Here is a 21750-nt window from a genome sequence, read left to right as displayed (position 1 = left end):
ATATAAATCCGCTGATCCGCTACATTTTCGGGGCAAATCCGTGGATCCACAGATATTTTTAGATCCGCATGGTTTGACAAATAAACAATGGCATCCGAAATCTGCAACCAAATTATCAACAGATCTGTGATCCGACGTATTTCCAAAATCCCCCAATCCGCTGAAATAATCATCAAAAACCGTAATCCGTGAGCATTTGAGCATTTCTGGGCCGAATCGGCCGATCTACGAACCTATTTACTCCCCACATACATATCATATGGAAAAAGCATAATTGGCCACCAAGGGGATGCACACTGTGTACACACAAGAGTATGGGTCTGCCTTGAGGCTCATGCTGATGCTTATGATGATATTATGTGAAATAAGGAAAGAAGTGTAAATACAAAGGGTATGTGGCCTAAGGATGCCTCACTTGAAACCCCTGCCTCAACATTCTTGCCTCAGCCCTGAATATGCTAGATATAAAAATGATATAAAAGGTTACAAAAGGATATAAAACATTACATGGGGATGAAATAAAGAAGAAAAGGGAGAGAATCTCTTTACTTAACAGAATAATGAACTGATAAGGTAATAAAATTCAAGTCATCAAATTTTTTCAATTATTTATTAAGTAAAATTGCTTATTTATATATGCATATGTATAATGCAAGAGCATTATATTTTCAATGAAATGCTTAAGAATTCAACAATCAACAATCTTGTGCTTAGGATTTCTATTCAGCAAACTGCATTATTCCTCCCAAACTGCATTATCACCCCGCTAGTCACTAGCTAATAAAAAGATATAAGATAGCTTGCCATTAATAATTTTAAGATTTTGGAGGAAAATTGAGAGCATAATAAACTTTAAGACGGTCAAACTTATAGTAATACTAGATACAGTAATTTGTATTTACAATAGGCACAAATATAATATTGAAACATGTCAGATTTAAATTTGATAAAATATTGAAAATTGATTTTATCCATGCACAGGGTAAAACAGTTTATGACAGCTTTGGCTTCCTATCCAAACCCATTTAAGACAGTGTAAACAATAAGTCTCCATTGTAACCCCATGTGCGAGAATGTATAGGTGATGATAATGTCCTCATTTGATGTATTATTCAGCCCTTGGACTCCAGTAAGTTAATGAGTGATTGTATTCTTTGTACAGCAGATTTTCTCGCATTTCTTACATCCTCCATTCCTTCTGTTTGTACTTTGTCTAGCTCTAAGATGCATCGTGTTAGTTTCTCGTCAAGGTGAAGATATTCTCTGTCACCTGGAAGTAAACATGTTAAAGAAATGTTAAAAGTGAAAAATGTAGTACGGATTATTCTGATTAACAGAATGTATACAGACAAATTTATGAAGTGAAGAGTAATTCCTAGATACATGGCCATGACTAACGTGTTGACTGAGAAAAATAATGCACTGATTATGATTTGGGTGTGGGGTGTTTTCACAAGAAAAGCATGAATTTGAAATGCTATAACTAAGTACATTGATAATTGGTTATGATTCCACAAGTTGAGACAAGTGATGGGCCCTGACACCAAAGAGGATTAATCTTTCATTTCTTATTTGTAGCATTTTTATTTCATAGGTACACAACACATTCTTTTACCTCTGCGGCCACTAAAGTTCATAATCCTTGGCTCCATTTCTTCTGCCTGGCACAGCACATAGTCGATTCCTCTGATCCTGGAGTCCTTAAGTGCACTGGATGCTCTGCCTCCTCGACTGGTAGGAGGCTGTGGTTGAGGTACAGATGAGAGGTGAGGTGGACCGTTAACTGGTTGTTGTTGTCCAGGATATTGCTGCTGTGGTACGTGATACTGGGGATAACTGCCTTGAGGATGCTGAGGGTACATTCCTGGATGACCATGTTGGGGCTGGACATTTCCACATGGGGCTGGAACCTGAGCATAAGGGTGTGGTGGGTAAGCACGTGTAGTTCCCATTTGTTGTCTAGTAGTTTCCTGGTACTGCATGGTGCTTGTGGGTGGCTGGTTGTTTCCAGCCATGGCTCCCTGGTACTGTAGGCTATTTGTTCCAGATTGAGGGTACCATTGCTGTTCAGGAGTAGCTTGTTGTGGTCCATTTCCAGGAAATGTCTGTCCAGGAGATCCAGGTATTTTCTGTTGGTAGCCTTGCTGATTCCCCTCTCGTGGACCCTGGCTACCAACGTTTCCCTGTCCAGGGTAGTTCTGGTAAGCTCCAAGATCGTTCGGTTGTGCAGGTGGCTTTTGAGAGGGGTAGAGTGGATGCTCTTGCTGGGGACCAGGCATCCGTTTATCCCCTGAATTAAAGTTCTCATCACTTGCCGGCAACTGTTGCTGACCTGGCGGAGTTGTGTTAGGTGCACCACTGGGCATGGTACTAGTTGCTGGGTATCCCGGTTGTGCTGGAAAATAATTTCCAGACCCTGAAGTTGGGTTACTGCCTGCTGGATGTACAGCATTTACAGGAGTTGTTTGTCCCCTGTCAGCAGATGCTTGCGGTAGTGGAGATGGTCCCTGGTGCTTGTTGCCATCCATCTTAGGCCCCACCCTTCCCTGGCCATACGGGTCACCTCCTGAATAATAATTATTATACTCAGCACTTGGGTAAGGTCCATAACTTGCCGATGTGGGAGGGGCTGACTGGACTTGACTGGTGTTGTTCTGAACTGAAAATGGTCCTGGTGGCTGATTTCCTGGATAAGGGGCTTGACCAGGAGGGAATGGGGATTTCTGACCATAATATTGACTTGGGTGTTGTGGCATGCCTTGATGGTTACCCTGTGGTGTGCCTATTGGTTGCTGTGCACTCTGTGGGGGTCCAGATTGCAAGTTTCCTTGCTGAGAGTTGTTTGGTGGTTGGGTTGGAGGGAAGTTTTGTTGTATTGATGTTTGTGGATAACTCTGTTGTGGTGATGGTGGGTAACTCTGTTGAGATGTTGGTGGGTAACTCTGTTGTGATGTTGGTAGGTAACTCTGTTGCGATGTTAATGGGTAACTCTGTTGTGGTGTTGGTGGGTAACTCTGTTGTGATGTTGGTGGGTAACTCTGTTGTGCTGATCGTGGGAAACTCTGTTGTGATGTTGGTGGGAAACTTTGCTGTGACATTGGTGAGTAGCTCTGCTGTGACATTGGAGGATAGTTCTGTTGTGATTCCAGTGGGTAGGCTTGTTGGGTCGCTGGTGCATAGCTCTGCTGTGATAATGATGGAGGGTAATTTTGCTGGGTTGACGACGGAGTGTAGCTACCTTGGAAAGGTCCAGAAGAAGTAGGCATCTGAAAAATATAGAGAATAAATAAACAGATGTATTCACAAATCTATTGATCTCCGCAGAGAGAACATCACCAATGGTATGGGGGCACGACCAGGGTGAAAGGGGAGAGTCCAGTGAAAATACTCATTCTAGGAGTATTCTCTTATTATACAAATCCTAATTTAAAGATAATAAAATCACCTATTGCATTGCATCAGTAAAAAACATTAGCATATATTGAGGGAAATAACAAATAAGTAATATGAATAATAATATGAGCTGGACAGGCAATCACTCTTTACTTAGGATATTATGAAAGGTATTCATGCAGTTTTAGAGACAGATGACTTTAAATTTTTTGTTACACAATTCAAATTTTAGTTGTACTAACAGATTTTCAAGAACGATTTTCTAGGTTTGAGATCAGACACAAAATAATTTGTGTCCTTTACCAGTTCTCATCAAAAACCTGCCAAACTAAAAATTAAATTGATGTAAGCGCCATATTCCTAGATTTCTAATATATATAAAAAAATAAGCTACAAATCACACTTGGCCACTGTTACTGGGGCTGAAGCGCTGGCTAGCTTGATAAGTCCAGAATGGTTGCAATAGACTACCAACTCTACTGCTTTTGTATCAATTTAAATTTAGCAATAGGTGTACACTATAAATGAGATTAGCCTTATACTATTACAGATGCAAAGGGTGAGGTCCATGCAATTGATGTGCCATAAAACCCCATGGTCCTCCCCCTCGCCACTAAGTATCCTGAGGCATGTACCTAGGATTTGCAAAAGGGGTTTTGTGGTATAGAACTGAATGACTTCTTATTGTTAGTAAATGTTTCATTCTCTGCATTACGTGAATCTGCTTTGTCTGGCCCATTCCAGAGGTTATTCTGTGGCACGTTTTGCCCAGGAAAAGATCCTAAACTGCTATAAGGTGTGTGAGTTCCAGCTACAGTAGTTGTAGCTAGGGGCAAAGTATCACTATGTGGTCTTTGATTAGCACAAATGACTGGTCCAGTTTGGCTGGTATTTCCAATATAAATGTTTTCAGCCTTCTGGGTGCCCTGGTAATAAGTCAATTGTGAGATAGTGGGCAGTCTCTGTCCTGGACTAACTGCACTTCCTGTCTGGATGGTGTTACTTTGTGTTTTTCCCATAGCAGAGTGCTTTGGTAGCATGTTCTGGAATGTAAGTGAGTGTTGACTTACTGGATAAGGGCTTGTCTGTGCACTCCCAGGATATACTAGCTGTATTCTCCCAGGATTTGGGGGTTCGTCTCTGTCTCTGTACCCTTGGAAACTGTTTTCTTGTTGCAAAGTGCTCTGCTGTTGCAAAGCGCTCTGTTGATGCAAAGCGTTCTGTTGTTGGTACTTCAAGGTTTGTCCGTCTGTTTGTTGAGTGCTTTTACCCTTTCCCTTGGTTTGACTCTCCTCTAATTTGATGTTCAACCATGCTTGGAAATTTGAGTTTGGAAGATTATAACTTGGCAAATGTGTAGATGGTATATTAGAGTATGTCCCTGGTACTCCAGTATTTTGTACATTCAACTGGGTGCCATATACAAAATTTCCTGGCCCTTGACACATCAGAGGTGGTGTATTTACTGGTGGCCATCTCTTGGGGTGAGTGTTCAATGCATTTGACAGTTCGTTATTAGTCTGGGAAGTTCGTTGGAGAGTTGACGTAGGTGATTGTTGCCATGGTTTCTGGCTTATAGACTGAGAGCTGGCAGCAGGAAAAGATACCTGGCAATCAACCACACAGCAGAAGATTACCATATATGGGCACAGCAGGGGATTACTATTGGGTGATGTTATCAAGCTTACGCAGTGTGCTTCTGTTGATAGTATTACCCATAATTCTTCTGGCAATAAATATTTAAAACTCTCACTGACCAAAATTGAATATCATGAGCATAAAATTGACAATCAATATTCAATTTATTTTATTTGTTTTTAAAATAATTGGTAGGAAAAGAAGGAGTACTTCTATATTTGCGACGCGTTTTCTATCTTGTGCACATAACATATGCAAATAAACAGAATGTCCTTCTCCTTAAGCTATATTTCCAGTTGTCGCTAGGCCTCATTGGCCCCTCTAAGGGCTTGATCATTGGTCTGACATGCTTCTCAGTGACGTCACTTCTGTTGTTATGCAACCTCTTTACACCTATTTCTGCTATTAAACACTAATAAAACCTCGAAAAGGCAAACAAAAGACAAATATGCAAAGGAGTAGCTTTGTTCAAAATCAGCAATTCACAGCCAGGGTGAGCTCACTAAATTGCACAAGTAAGAGAAAAGTGCTGACAGATGTGAGAAATCACTTGCTGGCTCATCACAATTTCTGATAATTTTGAAAGTAAAATAAGGGTTTCACTAGACTGTCAAACTTCTCTCCCATCCTACCAAGGCCGGGAAGTGTGTTATCAAACTTTTTTTAACCTTTTATATTGTTTTGGCGTTGCATCATCGACCAAGTTTTGTAAACATTCTGATACAAGCTAATCTTTGGAAGAGCAATTTTCCTAAGCCTAAACAACTCCTTTCTGTATAAAAGATAATTGAAAGCTATTGACATTAAATACCAAAAACTCTTTATCAGAAACACTAAACAAAGATTTTGCTAACCCATCAGTTTCAAGCTTTTTACGTTAGCCTTTTAATGTTTATAGCACTCTTTTGTGTTAGAGCTAGACTGGCCCTTTCCTGATTGTTTGAAATTTGAAAAAAGGGAATAAAACACGGAGGATTCATCTAGCCATCGATGGGAGAGTTGATTGCAGGCTCATAGAAATGAGCTTGAAATTGAGCCTACCTTTTAAACTATGTTATTATCTAACACCTTTTAATTATCTTAAATTAAAATATGACGTAATGTATACAAGTCCGTAAATTTTCAAATAAGCTTATAATTTACATAACGGGGTTTATGCCTTATACAAAAAAAGGTAAACATTTAAAAAAGATTAAATCCTTTCCTGATTGTTTGAAATTTGAAAAAAGGGAATAAAACACGGAGGATTCATCTAGCCATCGATGGGAGAGTTGATTGCAGGCTCATAGAAATGAGCTTGAAATTGAGCCTACCTTTTAAACTATGTCATTATCTAACACCTTTTAATTATCTTAAATAAAAATAGGACGTAATGTATACAAGTCCGTAAATTTTCAAATAAGCTTATAATTTACATAACGGGGTTTATGCCTTATACAAAAAAGGGTAAAAATTTAAAAAAGATTAAATGGAGTTTATATTACACTTTTAATCTTCAAACAATAGTTGATTGATTAAGTTAAGTTAATATCAAAAGATTAAATAACAGAATAACCAGCACCAACAAAGCACATTTAATTGCGTCTAATGTTTGCAAGCTTGTTTGTTTACCAGATTAAACCACCATGATCAAGTCTTCTAAAAAAAGACTCAGGACTCACCGGTGTTTGTTTGTTGGTTCGTGGGTCGGTCCATGTCGTCGTTCTAGTGTTGTGATCGATGAAGAAAGGCCGACCACTATTCGGGTCTACGGTCATTTCCCATCCATTCGGCAAAGGATGTTGCTGTTGAGGCATCTCGGCCTTTGAAGCGTCGATAAGGTGCTCAGTAGCTCCCCGGGCGAGTGTTTAGCGAGATCGGATGCGAGTTTAGGGCATCTGCTAGGATTCCATTCTCACTGTGAGATAAAGGTCTTGATCGAACGAGACGCCATTAGGACCCAGGCCCACGCGCCAACATGGTCTGTATTTCACCTCCTGCAAGGCATCCTGGGTAAGAAATACAGTGGAAAAAAAAAAAATCCTGCTAACAACGTACACGAACTCGGATAACTCGAACTCCCCGCTAACACGAACTCGGATAACTCGGACTCCCCGCTAACACGAACTCGGATAACTCGAACTCCCCGCTAACACGAACTCGGATAACTTGAACTCCCTGCTAGCTAACACGAACTGGGATAACTTGAACTCCCCGCTAACACGAACTCGGATAACTTGAACTCCCTGCTAGCTAACACGAACTCGGATAACCCGAAATCCCCGCTTACTCGAACTCGGATAACCCGAACTCCCCGCAAACTCGAACTCGGATAACTCCAACTCCCAGCTAACTCGAACTTCCAAGCTAAATCGAAAAAAAAATTTAATCTAAATTCTTGGATATCCTTTTATGGGAAAAACGTTGCAATCCGGAAACCGAAATGACGGACTTGTAGGTCCCCCACAGAGTAGGGAAGCTGTTGGAGTGGGAACTATTTCGCTCCCTGGTTAAAAAAATCGGTTGCGCTCACAATATTCTAAGGTATTCTAAGTCAGGAGGAAACTAAAAACACAATTCGATTTAGCGGGGACGTCGTTTAACGAACCTAATGTTACTTAGGGTAGTCATTGGTAGGCCAGGCATGACAGCGATGGATATTGCGGGAAACAAAAAAATTAACAAAAACAGTAACAAAGCAAAACAACATATTGCGACCATGACGGCTCGCGTTTCATAAGTTTTGTTACACAGTGGTGTTAAAAGGCTGATTAAGACGGAAAGATTTAGTCGTACGCGACCTGTCTTATCCCTGAATTACATGGGGTAGCGATTGGTACCCAAAATTTCGAAAGTCTCGCAAAATTTTCGCAAAGTCTCGGAATCTCGGCATTTTACGCAAGTCTCGAAGTCTCGTTTTTCCAAAAATTTTAGGGGTCTCGGAGCCTCGCTTTTTTTTACCAGGACTTGAAGTGGCGGATTTTCTCGTTTCCCGATTTCTCGATCTCAGGGTCCCAAATTTTTGTTCAAAGGCGATCTGTTCTATGTTGTTACCACGCTATGGGTTTCCCCTTCTTTTTCGTAGTGTAGCAAGAATGTATTGTAACTTATTTTTTCAACTGATGTTTATGACATACCTCGAGCAAGTTATCCGAAAACAAGCTCGAAAAAAAAAGCTCCGGCTCGGTTGTTAAGAGATCGGATAAGCTCGGGCTCGGATTCCGAAATTTGACAAAAGTCTCGGGCTCGCGCATTCTGAAACGAGGGTCCCGGCGCCTAGGCAAGTCTCGAATATACCCAGTCGTAGGCTGACTTACACTCTACGACTAGAGTTGTAGAGGTATCGTGGGCAAGTTGAATACGAGTAAATCGTGCTGTCCAAACCAGCCTTAAAAAAGTGGGTTTGACCCAGATGTGTTTACCTGAGTCCAAACAGGGTAGACGAACCGGCGGGTACCTGTCGTACAGGCCGATCCAATTAACAAAACAAAATACATCCCAAAACTTATTATGGTGAATCCAAATACTTAATTCTCGCCCGGGCGACAAGATTAACCAGAGTCTTCCATTATTTTTTTACTGATAATCAAAGATATTGATGGAAGGTGACGTGGCATGGATATCGAATGGCTAACTTGCACTTGTCTTTTGGTGTTTTACTATTCAATTATTTATTGACAACAAAGAACACATATAAGAAACAGAACCTAAATATTGACGAAAAAAGAACAGCGATGGTGTTAAACTTTGGGCAAATTAAAACAGCCGACAGCTTTGCAGTGAGGTAAATCGCTTTTTTCATATAAAAAGTCTCATGTGTTTAACAGCAGTTCTGTTTGGTCTTTTTAGACATACCTAAGATTTTTTTTCACATGGTCTGAAGGTGTGATAAACTTTACAGGTCACAGGTCATAGATTCTGTGGCACTGCATAGGAAGATCACGGAGCGTCAAAGTAAAAGATGGACCAAACAAGGAAACAATCTCACCCTGTGTTGTGGTTCTTCGCCTTTGGGCTTTTGACCATGGTTTACGACGAGATGTGTCTTACGGCGGCGCAGGACTTCTTATCCGGGAGCAAAATCGCTACCACCACGGTGATTCTTTGCATTGCTATCCCAGTCATCGCGGTAAAGTCAACAATACCTTGGGTCACCCAAAGAGTGCCATACAATGTGAAAATCCCAGTGATTACATTCGTCTTCATGGGTGGACTGTTGACCTTGGTGTTGGCGCCGCGAGTGGGGTATCGCCTTGTCGGGGTTAGCGTGGTAGAGGTCGGCGTCGCGTGCAGTGAGATCACCATCATGTCTCTGACTGCGTTCTATGGGGATGTCACGGTGGACGCGTTTGTAGCGGGCATCGGGATGTCGTCCCTGTTTGGACCATTCTACTACACTGGTAGGTACAAACTTGTCTGCTTAGCAACCGCTTTTAGTGTCACGCAATCCTTCCCCACCAGCGAGTATTACACTAAGAGCGTACTAAGAGCGTACAAAACAATAATTAAAAGATTGCCACAGCTTTGACGCCTTTGTTGTTAAAGGTAATGGTTCTCATTGCGACCCCAAGCACTTTGCGAGTGATTTTCCATTCCAATGAAACGCATTAGCAAGCGCATCGAAACGCAACTAGCTTGCGCTTTGCATCCCAGTAAGAACTTACCTTTAATGTGCTTCGTGACGCACCTGAAAATATCGACGCACTATCAGAAAATTAACTCTTTCAAGGACGAGTCAAGATCGACGTAGCCTCCAATTCCTACATCTCTTTTTCCTTTATTCTCTTAGCTTCTCCCCCCCCCAATTCTCACTACTGTAGTTTTGTTTTCTCACTTGTCGTGTTTTCTGTTTTGCGCAGCTCTAACCACGTGGATCGACTTGTCTCCTCGTACCACCGTCATGTCAACAATACCGTGGCCACTTTTTCTATTGGTACTCTTCGGGACTCTCGATAAGGGGCCTCTCAAGCATGCATCCCAGCATAAAAGAGCCCACCTCGATCAAGGACCGAAAACTCATGACTCGTCTAAGAGCAGCCAACTAACGGAAGGGGAAAAAAGTGAAGAGATGCGAGATAAACAGGGTGGAGTATCGGGGAGTAGCGGGGTGGCAGACATAAATGGAGTAGAAACGGCACCCAAAGCGCAACTATCAATGCGGGACAAACTGTCGGTGGCACTTGAAATCTCCCCTCTAATTTTCAGTCTTTTCCTGACGTATTTTTGCGAATATCTCTCCAATCATGCAGTTATCACGACCCTGGCGTTTCCAAACTCGACGTTCAGTCCCAGAGACCACTACCCGTACTATATCCTCATTTATAATATCGGCAAGTTTATAGGCCGCTCGCATATATTCTTTTTCGCTTGTCTGCTGCCATCTCTGTTGCCTTACATTTTAGTCAGACAGACGTGGCGACTGGCTATCCTCGAGTTTGTGCACTTCGTACTTTTTCTTTCGTTGTCATGGTTCCGGTTCATTCCTTACGTTTCCGCTGTACTTGTTTTGTGTTTTACTGAAGGCTTCATCGCGGGCTCAATCTATGTTAACTCCGTGCACACAGTTTCAAAGACGATTGCGGAGACTAAGAGAAAGGAGTTCGCTCTGGGCTTGATAACTATTGGGAACGCAGTGGGTAAGATGTGCGCCGGGTTTGTAGGGCTTTGGCAGGAGCCTTGGCTGAGAACACATTGTATAGGAGACTTGAAGTTGGGAGCTTACTGCTTTACACGGCATGACGGAGAGATAGACAGGGGGTGGGAGGATAGATAAGAGGAATTAGTTGCGTAACCCTGGTAACCAAGAGCTGTTGCCACGGATACGCAAATCTAAGTCCCGGGAAGTATAGTTGTGACCCCAAAAGTGGGTTGTGGCAAGTCTACCTGGGCAAATGCGTAATCAGGATTGAGGAAGTGTGGGATGTTTGCGTTGGCAGTGATTCCTGGGATTCTCTTTCCCCTCCCTTTACCTTGAAAACACAGGCGCGTACACAGGGGGTGCGCAACCCCCCCCCCCCCCCCCCCCCCCCCTTGGCGGCTAAAAAGTAAGTAATTTCTTATTGGTGAATCTTCAAATACTATGCTTTTTACATATGGTAGCTATAACTGCGTCCCCCCTTCCTCAGCCAATCCTGGGCACGCGCCTTCAACAACCCTATTATCCCGCACGCCAAAAGGGAAGGAAAAGATGCGCAGGCTTACAGCGCTAAGGAATACTTTTCGATTTTAAAACTACTCCTGTGTCATTTCGAATGGATCTCAAGCGGTCCCGTATTCCGCAGCGTTGCCCAACGGATTTTCCCAATACCACTGAGGGTGGAAGGTTGAACAAGTGAAAACAAATGATTAAAAGACACCCCATACAAAACAGATGGCTTTTGCGGCGCTGATGGCTGCAGTGAAACAGTAATGCTTGTTAAATTAAGGTGCAATTGGACGTAAATTCGCATGGATATTACGCCTTCAAATTGCATTTATTATAAAGAGACACATTCCATATACTCTTTGCGAAAAAGAAATAGCTCATAACTCCAACGTCAAGGTTGTAGTGTGACATAAAACCCGTCGAAAACGCTTCTAACCCACCGTTATGATATGAAATCTTCTTATTGAGATCCCCCAGACGAGCGTTACGCACGGTGGAAATGTGCTTTGAGCGACCAGTGTCGAGCAGCGAGCACAAAGGGGGACTATATTATGGGGACAAAGGGAGACTGAATCAGACGGGGACAAAGGGGACTGAATCAGATGGGGACAAAGGGGGACTGAATTAGACGGGGACAAATGGGACTGAATCAGAGGGGGACAAGGGGGCCTGAATCAGACGGGGACAAAGGGGACTGAATCAGACGGGGACAAAGGGGGCTGAATCAGACGGGGACAAAGGGGGACTGAATCAGACGGGGGAAAGAGAAAATGAATCAGACGGGGCATGCTACGATAAATAATACATTTTTATCTATAATTGATAATGAAGTACGTATGTTAAAAAATAAAAGAAAAAAAATTCTTATTTACAATGATATACTGAAATTTTTTTTAGTATATGACTACATCTCAGGGCGAGGTTGCTGGCCAGGTTTTACAATAATATCAATACAGTAAAGCCTTTAGATACAATTCTTATAGGTATTTAACATTGTTAGGTTAAAATGTTCAGTTATAATTGCCCTTCTTGGTCCAAAAGCATCAAAATGTCTTAAACAGTATAGAAAAACTTCAATCAAAGGCGACAGCGGTAATTATGTATCTGACAGCTTCTTCAATGAATCAGTCACACATTCCTTTCTCAGTCTAGCAAGTGGAAAGGAAATGAATGACAAAGAAAAGAAGACTTCACTGGCCGTACCACTTAGTTATAAATATTTTCAGCATCATTTAAATCTTACTTTTGCTGCTCGCCGTTTACTAGAGAATCTTCAACTCGATGCCTTGTGTCAATGTCTGCCCATTGGAGGTTTAGCACAAGCCCATGGAAGTGTTATTTGAGAACACGGAGATATTTCAGCCCTTGTTAAAAGCTATACCTTAAACACAACACTGCAGAATTATACAAGTATAACTGCAGGGCGTCTGTGCCACCATAAAGGGCGCAGCTAATAATAGGAGATCTTCGAGGCCATATTCTTATTCACGTAGTATTTGTTAAGTCGTCTCTGGTAAAGGCGTTGCAACCAATTGTAATTTTTTAACAATAAAGTACATAAAGCCTTTCTTACTGATCGGTATGTACAGTTCTGTTTGTCTGTGAGACAGGCGCAAGCCACCAGGAGGTATGAACTAGCTCCTTGTGGACCTTACACTTCAAACGGCACAAGTTTGAAGTGAGGGGATCAGCAAGGGGCTCAGGGTTGCCAGTTCTCGTCCATCTGCTGTTGTCGCATGGCTGGTAGTGGTTCAGTGGCGGTAGTGGATAATGGTGATATAGTTCCCCCCTTCTGGTACATCTGTTGTTGTAGAGTCGGCTGGTGGTGGGTTAGGGTGTTGCAGGCCCCCTTACCAGTCCATCTGCTGTTGTTACATGGCGGGTAGTGTTAGGTGGCGGTCTTGGGTTTGGGTGATGTAGTTCCCCTCTTAAAGGTCCATCTGCTGTTGAAGAGTCGGCTGGTGGTGGTTAAGGGGTGGTAGTGGGTTAGGGTGATGCAGGCCCCCTATTGGTTTATCTGCTGTTGTTACATGGCGGGAAGTGTTAAGTGGCGGTCTTGGGTTTGGGTGATGTAGTTCCCCTCTTACTGGTTCATCTGCTGTTAATGCATGGGCTGGTGATGGTTAAGGGGGGGGGGGTAGTGGGTTAGGGTGATGCAGGGCCCCCCTACCGGTCCATCTGCTGTTGTTGCATGGCTGGTAGTGGTTCAGTGGTGGTCTTGGGTTTGGGTGATGTAGTTCCCCTCTTAAAGGTCCATCTGCTGTTGTAGAGTCGGCTGGTGGTGGTTAAGGGGCGGTAGTGGGTTAGGGTGATGTAGTTCCCCTCTTACTGGTTCATCTGCTGTTAATGCATGGGCTGGTGATGGTTAAGGGGGGGGGGGTAGTGGGTTAGGGTGATGCAGGGCCCCCCTACTGGTCCATCTATTGTTGTTGCATGGGCTGGTGGTGGTTAAGGGGCGGTAGTGGGTTAGGGTGATGCAAGGGGTGCTGCATGACGGCTGGGTGCACCCCTGTATCCATGGTCCCTGGTTGAGGCGCGTTTTGTTGGGGCGGTAGCTGCCTTGGTAGGGGATGGGTAGCTGACTGCAGTCTTTTTGCTAAGTCATCTATCCTCAAGTCTTTTAAGTGCAAGAGATGTTCCAGTCGCCGCATCTTGGCTTGAAGAATCTACAATGCACAGCACAAATCAGATAAGGACAAACTATATGTGGAAATTTTTTTAGTCATCAATCTTATGTCATCAAACTTTTATAACGTATAGGTGTGGATTCAGAATTACATTAAGCAAGTTACCTGTATAGTTTCTTGAGAGGCAAGTAAAGCCTGTTCCTTCTCCTCCAATATAAGCCGTAAGTTTGGCTGATCATCAACAGATACATCCTGGTAAGACTGTGCCCTTGCTACTTTACCACTGTCAACACAACAAAACACCTTTCATAAGCTTGTTATCACCTCAAAGTGGTTAATTAACAGAGGTCAGCTATTGTATACACAACAAATACACATCACTGAATATCTTTGATCCAAGAAGATCAAACACAACACAATACAATTCAACACAACACAACAAAAACACATCATTAAACACCTTGAAGCCAAGGGAAAAAACACAACAAACACACATCAATGAACAATTTAGAGTTAAGAAGGCAACCAACAAACACAACACAATACAACAAACACATGTCACTGAACACATTAGAGTAAAGGAGACAAGACAACAAAAACAACACAATACAACACACGTCACTGAACACATTAAGAGTGAATGAGGCAAGACAACAAACACAACACAATGCAACACACGTCACTGAACACATTAGAGTGAATGAGGCAAGACAACAAACACAACACAATACAACAAACACACATCACTGAACACATTAGAGTGAATGAGGCAAGACAACAAACACGGCACAATGCAACAAACACACATCACTGAACACATTAGAGTGAATGAGGCAAGACAACAAACACAACACAATGCAACAAACACCCATCAATGAACATATTAGAGTGAATGAGGCAAGACAACAAACACAACACAATACAACAAACAGAACACCTTGGAGCTAAGGAGACAACACAAACACAACACATACAGTACCAGAAGCCAAATCTAATCTTAAAGACCTGTGCAAATATCAACCTTACCCTTTGCCTGTAGGGTTTATTCGACCTTTTCCATCCACATTATTGTACGATTGCCCTCTTGGTCTCAGCCGCATAGAGCTGCCCTCTGTTGGGGGACCGGCATCCCCCTGCTTTGTGCCTGAAATAGGTGGTTTTGCAGGGGGGGCTCCAGGATGGAAACCACTCATCTTATATAAACAGAAAACTTCATCAAAGATTTGTTTATGGAACAAATGTGATAAATGCAGGTGTCAACTGTGTTGATTCCACCTTGGTGTGATTGCCCATGTGAGATTTGGGGTGGGGGAGAGGGAAGAAAAAAACCCTTCACTTCTTGTGTGTGGTAAGACAAAAAGAGCAAACCCTAAAAAACAAAAGACAGGAAGTTCTTACTTACCTCAGGCTGTGGCTGGATAGGGTAGCCCGTGGGTACCACCCCAGGACCCCACCCTGGGACTGTGTTAAATGCATAGCCATAGTTATTATCAGCACCTGTGGAAAGGTATCAGGTATCTTACTACCAAGTGGTGTTCTAAACTGCATTTCTAGCATAGGATCAGCAAAAAATCATGAAGAACAATGTATGCAGAACATAGGGAGCTTCCAGGAAACAGAGGGGAACTACTGTACCGTAGTTTGTCACACAGGGTCTCCATTTTTCCACAAATTAAAAAAAAGAAAACATTGAAAACTCTCAACAACAACATTTGCCACCAAGCTCTTTAACCACTAAAGTTTAGTTTAAAATCACTTTTCCCATCCTACACTCAGAGTTATAAAGCTAGTCTGACCTTTTACAATTGCCTACCATTAGGATAATACTCTTCAGTGTTAAATCCAGTGTGATCTTTGACAGGTCCCTCAGGAGAGAAATCATCATAAACTTTTTGCTGTTTGCGCAATTCTTGTGCTTCTCTTCTTGCTATGTGCTTTTCAATCTGCAACAATCGGATATTGTGATTTATGGAAACTATACACAAACTGTAGACTAATTGTGTAATATTTGATTGTGAGTTAGCCTCCATAGCTGCATGCTCGAGGATCCAGCGTACTTTGCGGGCGCTCCCAATGGTCACTACCGCAGAAGAGCCGCTGGAAAAGTTTCCTAGTAAGACTAGTTCTGGGGTGACACGTCGGAAGCTAAGCCAATTTAAAACTGACAGCCGATGAAATCAAAATTATTCTGACTGAATTAAATGCAGTTTCTTTTTTTAGAGATAGCAAAATGGAACTTCAGAAAAGTGTTCCTTTTCAGTCAGTACACACTAAATCGTTGTCTTAGTTTTTATTAGTTTGAACATTTTGGGGAAAAACGCTGTGGTAGACAAAATGTGGAAAGCTTAGCCTGTGTTTACAATATTTTCATGCTGCAGATGGATGCCCTAACAGGCGAATTTTGAATCGTAAGTTTACTTAAATTAGACTCAAGCGCTTTTTTGCTTGCAGTTGGAAGACCAACTTCAGCGGGCAAATGACCACAATGACAGGGTTCTCGGGAACATTCGAGGTGCCAATTTTGCGTGCTTCTTTGAAAAGAAATGGCAAGATTTGAAATACCAGTCTTTTACCAAAGCCTGTCGGTAGCTGAGAAAAAACATTGCTGTTTACCACTAAACACGTCTGTATCACAAGCAATTGTTTTGGCTTCAGAGTTTCTCTTATTGTACAAAACAAAGTAACTTGATCCATCAAGCAGGCAAAGCATTTGTCAGCGACACGAGCATTGTTAATTAGGATTTACAAGTAAACACTGCTGTGATGTGACCTTTTTTTTTCACAACTAAAAAAGGCCTGATCACAGCACAGTAGCTTTCAGCATTTTGGAACTCAAAATTGTTATAAACTTTTCCAGCAGCTCTTCTGCGGTAGTGAACTTCCTTGAGCATGCCATAGCTGGTGTTTTGTTGATTTTCAGAACAGTTTTTATCTGTGAATATGGGGAATCATTCCTAGTTTGTTTTGCTAGTCTCTGCATGCTCTGAAACTCGACACAACTGCCAGCTACGCAGGCTAATTGTAATTATGTAAGTTACTGACTTGAAGACTACGAAAATGGAAGCTTTATGACGACTTGGTATTGCGTGTGAGTATAAAATGCTGGTGTGATTGTCCCTGTTAAAAAGACAGGCTGGTGGGGTGTGTGTGGGGGTGGGGGGGGGGATGGGTAGGGAAGAGTTCACCATCGTTATTCCAGAAGAAAAGGTATTCAAAGTTGTTGGCAAGAGTCAGGTTTTTATTTTCTTTATACCCCACATTGAGTCAAGTGACTTATGAAGCAACTCCCACCTTTAGCATTTAACTGATGCGCTCACCTTGCCTCGCAAGACAAACAGTACATGTTCTATTGCACCAGCCTTGCAGTTGACAATGTTGTTGATAGTGTTATCTGAGACGGTGTAATTCAGGTGCTTTGTCAAAACTTTCCCTAAAAATAACAAACAAAACACATCCAATAAATAACAATAGCACTGTCATGTGAATAGGCCTGGTTAAACACATGTCAATATATTACCTGAAGGCTTTTTAGTTTAGACAGCCCTAAAATATATATGCGCCAAATCTTGTAGTGGCTAAAATATAGGCAGCTTAACTAAGAAACATTAAAAAAAACATTTTTACTGTATGCTACATGTGGTGCTTAACATATTTCCTACAGACAGACTTTTGATAATACACTCAGAGATCATTGTTTAATAGATATTGGTAATACACTCTAATAGGACAGTAAACAGACCTCTGTTATAAAAGTACTCACTATTTAATGTGCTCCAGTTAGTAAGCTTTTGTGTTAGCGAGTTGGCAGGTGAGTAGTTGTGAATATCCACAAGTTTAGGCAAGAAGTTCTTAACAATCTCTGCAACAAGCACTGTAAAAAACAACAGGAATATTAAATGATAAACTACTGTACTTGTGGTGGAATTTATGATCACTTTAGTCACGACCCCCTTTCCTATGTCTCACTAATTTATCTAAGTCACTCCTTGCAAGCAAAGCCATTACTATAGAAACAAAAAATTAAACTAAAAAATTTTTGTAAACTAAACTCAAAACTATTATAAAAACAAAAAGCTAAACCAAAAAGCTAACTAAATTAAACTGAAAAAAACAAGGAAAAAAAAAGATCTTTTCTACCAACAGTTTCCTGCACAGGTACTAGGTCTATCATAGATTCATCTACAATAATCATTTATGAAAATATAAAAACACACATGCTCATTCTAAAAATCTAGAATTCGGCTAGAAATCATGAAGATTAGCAATGAAACATATTTTCTAGACTGACAATGGTATGTACTTAAACGTTTCTCTGTATTCTCATCATTAACTTCAAAGTATTCAATAATGGCTCGAAACAAACAATGAGATTTGAGATGTATTCTACAGAGTGCTATTTAGTAAACATTTATACAGAACATTCTTCATTCCTACTTAATATCACAAAGTAGTGATTGATTATGAGTTATGGATATGACGTTGACTGTTTTATCATGGTTTGGGTTTGTTAACTAACAAGCAATAAACGAACTACATAGCGTTCAATATTATATTCATGATTGAAACTGCTTTGTTTTAAGCTCGATTGTTTTTAAATTGGCTGCCGGTGGTAACAGCTATCGTGCACAATACAACAATACTACACCCATCTTCCACACAATCGCAGAAAAACGAAATGTTGGACATTGAATCAAACTATCAAAACTTCAATCAAAACTTTGAATTTAAGAAATAACGGTCGAATACCAATTAGGAAAAGAATCTAATGTATTCTGCTCCTAATACTCTACAGACCTCCATCGCTGAAGTCCCGAGTAATACTTTTCTTCGGTCTTGAAAGAGGGATTTCGTCTATCCACGTAAATAGCTCTTGCAAGGAATCTTCGTCTAAATCGCCATCTGTGGGCGATACCACCCCTGTGGACATATCGAAACCAGAATTCCCAACTCTCTGTTATATCAACTATGTATCACCGTAGCGTTGTTAGAATCAGTGCGCGTTATTTTGTTGTTATTTGGGCGATTGAGTCATGTCTCTGAGCTCAGCCTGGTTGGATAGCCGCCATATTGTTTTCTGACATCGACCTTGTTGCTATGACGTCAGCGTTCATGGTCCCGAGGGTAGGGAGGGTGAGACCAGCACAGGTAGCCCAATTTTTTTATTATTTTCTACAATTTTTTGAAGTACAGCAAGTTGTTTTAAGGAATCCTCATTAAAAAGAAATGCATTTCTAATAAATGGAATGCACTTCCCTTCCTCCGGTGAAAGAATACGGATTATTTCCGTCATGCTCAAACAAAGTACAGAAGAAGAAGATAAAATTATCTTCGTAGGCGAGGCACAGCGCATCCAGGCTCATGCGTATTCAAAATCGGACCAACCAAAGGCAAATATGTTGTTGTCATAGTGTAGCCTACTCTAGCCGCTTACTTGGGGAAAAGATTTCCCTTGGCTGTCGCTACGATTCTTTTAGCGCCGCTACGCAGGGGGCCGAGACCAGAACTTCAAGAGGCAAGGGCTTCAGAACAAGGGACTATTATGTATGACCATGCTCGCAGATGCCGACCGACATCCGACGATTGCAGGCTCTGGGGAAACCACTCACCCATAGCGCGAGTAGATCTGCAAAGATGTTCAAATGTTTTTCTCTTGCTAGTAATCCTATGCACGTCTTCAGAATGTCTAAATGATTAAACAAGTGTGTTTTTTCTTTCTTTCCTTCTTTCTTTTTTTAGAACAAGTTACCATCACTTATCAATCAATGGCTGTCGTTTTATAAAGGCTGGTTTTCACTAGGACATAAGCGCAAGCGTAAGCGCAAACGGAAGCGCAAAACAAGTCTGAATCGGTCAAACATAAGCGCAAGCGCAAGAAAACCACGCAGTTGCGTTCTCTTGCGCTTCCGCTTGCGCTTATGTTCTAGTGAGAATCGGAAAACTATGTGCGTTCCGCTTGCGCTTACGTCCAAGTGAGAACCAACCATAAATGGTCTAAAAGAGCCTGGGGCGAGCGCGCGGGCGACCTGCAATATTCTAAAACGATAGGGACTAGGGTCCATTTCCAAGATGGCTGCCAGCAAAACCGTAGTAAACACGAATTCCTGCAAGTTTACGTTGAAATTCTCGACTTACAAAGTTCCAAAGCGATAAAAAAACAAAAAATTGATTGAAGCCTAAGATAAAGAAAACTGCGTTAATTATTTGTGCTTGTTTTGAAAAGAGCTTGTCTGATTTTGAAGCAGTTTGTGCATTTATAAGAGACCGCGACAGCGTTTGAACATTTTCTTGGTTGTAAGCAATTGGCGCTTGTTCTAGAGAGCCCTATACTAAGTTTGAAGCAATTTGTATTTTTTAAGAAAATGCTAGACTGAGTTTGTGCAGTTTTGAAGAATTGCATGACTGCGTCTGAATCAATTGGTGCATGTTTCGAAGAGGGTAGCGAGTGAGTTTGCGAAGCAGCGCGTGTATTTTCGAAGAGAGCGCGACTTTGTTTCGATGTGTTTGTAGGAACTAAGTGCTTGTTTTGAAGAGCGTGTGACTGAGTTTGAAGCAGTTTGTTCCCTCTGCGGCTCAATTAAGTTGTTAGTTTGTTAGTTTGTATTTGAGCTGAGAAGGTCCAAACACATTGCCCCCACTAATTGATCGAATTACGATTTTGCACTTTTCTAGATTATTTACATTCACAACACACATTGTATAACGGTAGTGCAATTAATTGTGCTGTGTATTTTAGTTTTAAGTACGAAAGAAAAGGTAAAATTTGACATGTTGTTTAAAGTTTCGAACGATAATGCGACACAAATAGTATGACTCTTATTATAGTCCTTTCATTTTCAAGCAAAGCTACGATAGTATAGTAATTTTTGTGAAGCGCAGGTTCAAGACCAACCTTGATTACATATTTTCTCGTCATTTTTCTTTCCCTTTTTTTACTTTCACTTTTAAGTTACTAAACCTATTTTCTTATGATAAAATTCACAAGAGACACAGTCAGAACAATGTTTTATGAACCATTCTCGGATAGACTTGAAACTCAACCCTGGCAATGATAAATGAAGCTTTATAACATTCGTGAGGGTGCCTACAAAGTTACGCATGCGTCTTCGATTCTTCCTAATAATAAAATTTTCGCACAATTTTTATTTTTATTTTCCACTCTTATTAGAATAATTTCTTTCATTTTCAATATATAGGGAAATCGATACGTAGTTTTATAGAGGGCAACAAGGTGAATATTCTGTGCTTAAAAAAATGATTTATTATAATATATATTATAATGCTATTATTTTTTAACTAAAACTTATATGTGCTAAACCTAAATTTAACCTGCTAACTATACTATACTAACTAGTATAGAAAAAAGGTATCTAAAAATATGCCAAATTAAATGAATAAGTCTTTAAAAATTTCCTTAAAGTTAAAATACATGTCGCATTTATTCTTGAAATTAACTAGGTGTTCCCTGCTAACAGGAACTCTCGACGAAAAAATGAGAGAGCGAAAAGACACCACCGACAAGTTCTTTGATCAGCCACCAGCCGCATGAAACCAAGAGCAAACCTAAAAAATAACACAGCAGGGGCTCGTTTCTCAAAACACCCGAGAATTCTCGGGCCCGAAAACGATTTATTCTTTAAATTTGAAAAGCTGGCTAATTTCTATAAAATTTGTGGTATCTAAATGTGTTGAAATATCGCCAAACATCGTTTTTTTACCACAAAAATTCATGTAAAGGATGATTATCTTATAGATTTATAGATTTTGATTTTTCCCGAACTTCTCGGTCCCGAAATTCACATGGCTTAAATATTAAGAAAGTTCTTTTCGGGTAACTTTCGCGGCTTCAGCAAAACTTCGAAAATAGCCCTATTGAGCGTAATCATTTGAAATATGAACCAAGAGAAGTTCAAACTGTTCTTATGTCTTTCATTGCCATAACGCCCTGAGACGCCTGTAAAATATAGGCCC

The 21750-nt window shown here is 41.1% G+C and overlaps 3 protein-coding genes across 5 annotated transcripts; 1 reads left to right on the top strand and 2 right to left on the bottom strand.

Annotated features, from left to right (window-relative positions):
* Positions 1-821: 821 nt before the first annotated feature.
* On the bottom strand, positions 822-9129 carry LOC5505802 (calcium-binding protein P). 2 transcript variants are annotated; one of them, XM_032374148.2, is made up of 5 exons: positions 8999-9129; positions 6693-7007; positions 4464-5000; positions 1616-3266; positions 822-1270 (listed from the first exon to the last, which is right to left on the bottom strand). In XM_032374148.2, the coding sequence occupies exons 2-5, from the start codon at positions 6825-6827 to the stop codon at positions 1113-1115; spliced, it is 2481 nt and encodes an 826-aa protein (XP_032230039.2). In that variant the 5' UTR covers positions 6828-7007; positions 8999-9129; the 3' UTR covers positions 822-1112. The 2 variants fall into 2 exon arrangements, with proteins under 2 accessions (XP_032230039.2, XP_001626567.3); XM_001626517.3 differs by lacking the exon at positions 4464-5000.
* Positions 8478-11002, top strand: LOC5505810 (protein BTN1). 2 transcript variants are annotated; one of them, XM_032374149.2, is made up of 3 exons: positions 8478-8794; positions 8912-9410; positions 9870-11002. In XM_032374149.2, the coding sequence occupies exons 2-3, from the start codon at positions 8972-8974 to the stop codon at positions 10781-10783; spliced, it is 1353 nt and encodes a 450-aa protein (XP_032230040.1). In that variant the 5' UTR covers positions 8478-8794; positions 8912-8971; the 3' UTR covers positions 10784-11002. The 2 variants fall into 2 exon arrangements, with proteins under 2 accessions (XP_032230040.1, XP_032230041.1); XM_032374150.2 differs by having other exon boundaries at positions 8478-9410.
* Positions 11003-11945: 943 nt separating this feature from the next.
* LOC5505806 (sperm flagellar protein 1) lies at positions 11946-18872 on the bottom strand. Its single transcript, XM_032374151.2, has 8 exons — positions 18577-18872; positions 17543-17653; positions 17100-17212; positions 15596-15725; positions 15185-15279; positions 14809-14975; positions 13948-14065; positions 11946-13821 (listed from the first exon to the last, which is right to left on the bottom strand). Exons 1-8 carry the CDS (start codon positions 18707-18709, stop codon positions 13576-13578), a joined length of 1113 nt encoding a protein of 370 aa, XP_032230042.2. The 5' UTR covers positions 18710-18872; the 3' UTR covers positions 11946-13575.
* Positions 18873-21750: the final 2878 nt, after the last annotated feature.

Source organism: Nematostella vectensis, chromosome 11 (genome assembly GCF_932526225.1).
Source record: "Nematostella vectensis chromosome 11, jaNemVect1.1, whole genome shotgun sequence".
Classification (NCBI taxonomy): domain Eukaryota; kingdom Metazoa; phylum Cnidaria; class Anthozoa; order Actiniaria; family Edwardsiidae; genus Nematostella; species Nematostella vectensis.
Note: the sequence above shows the minus strand (reverse complement) of the source record. Positions and strands in the feature narration are given on the sequence as shown.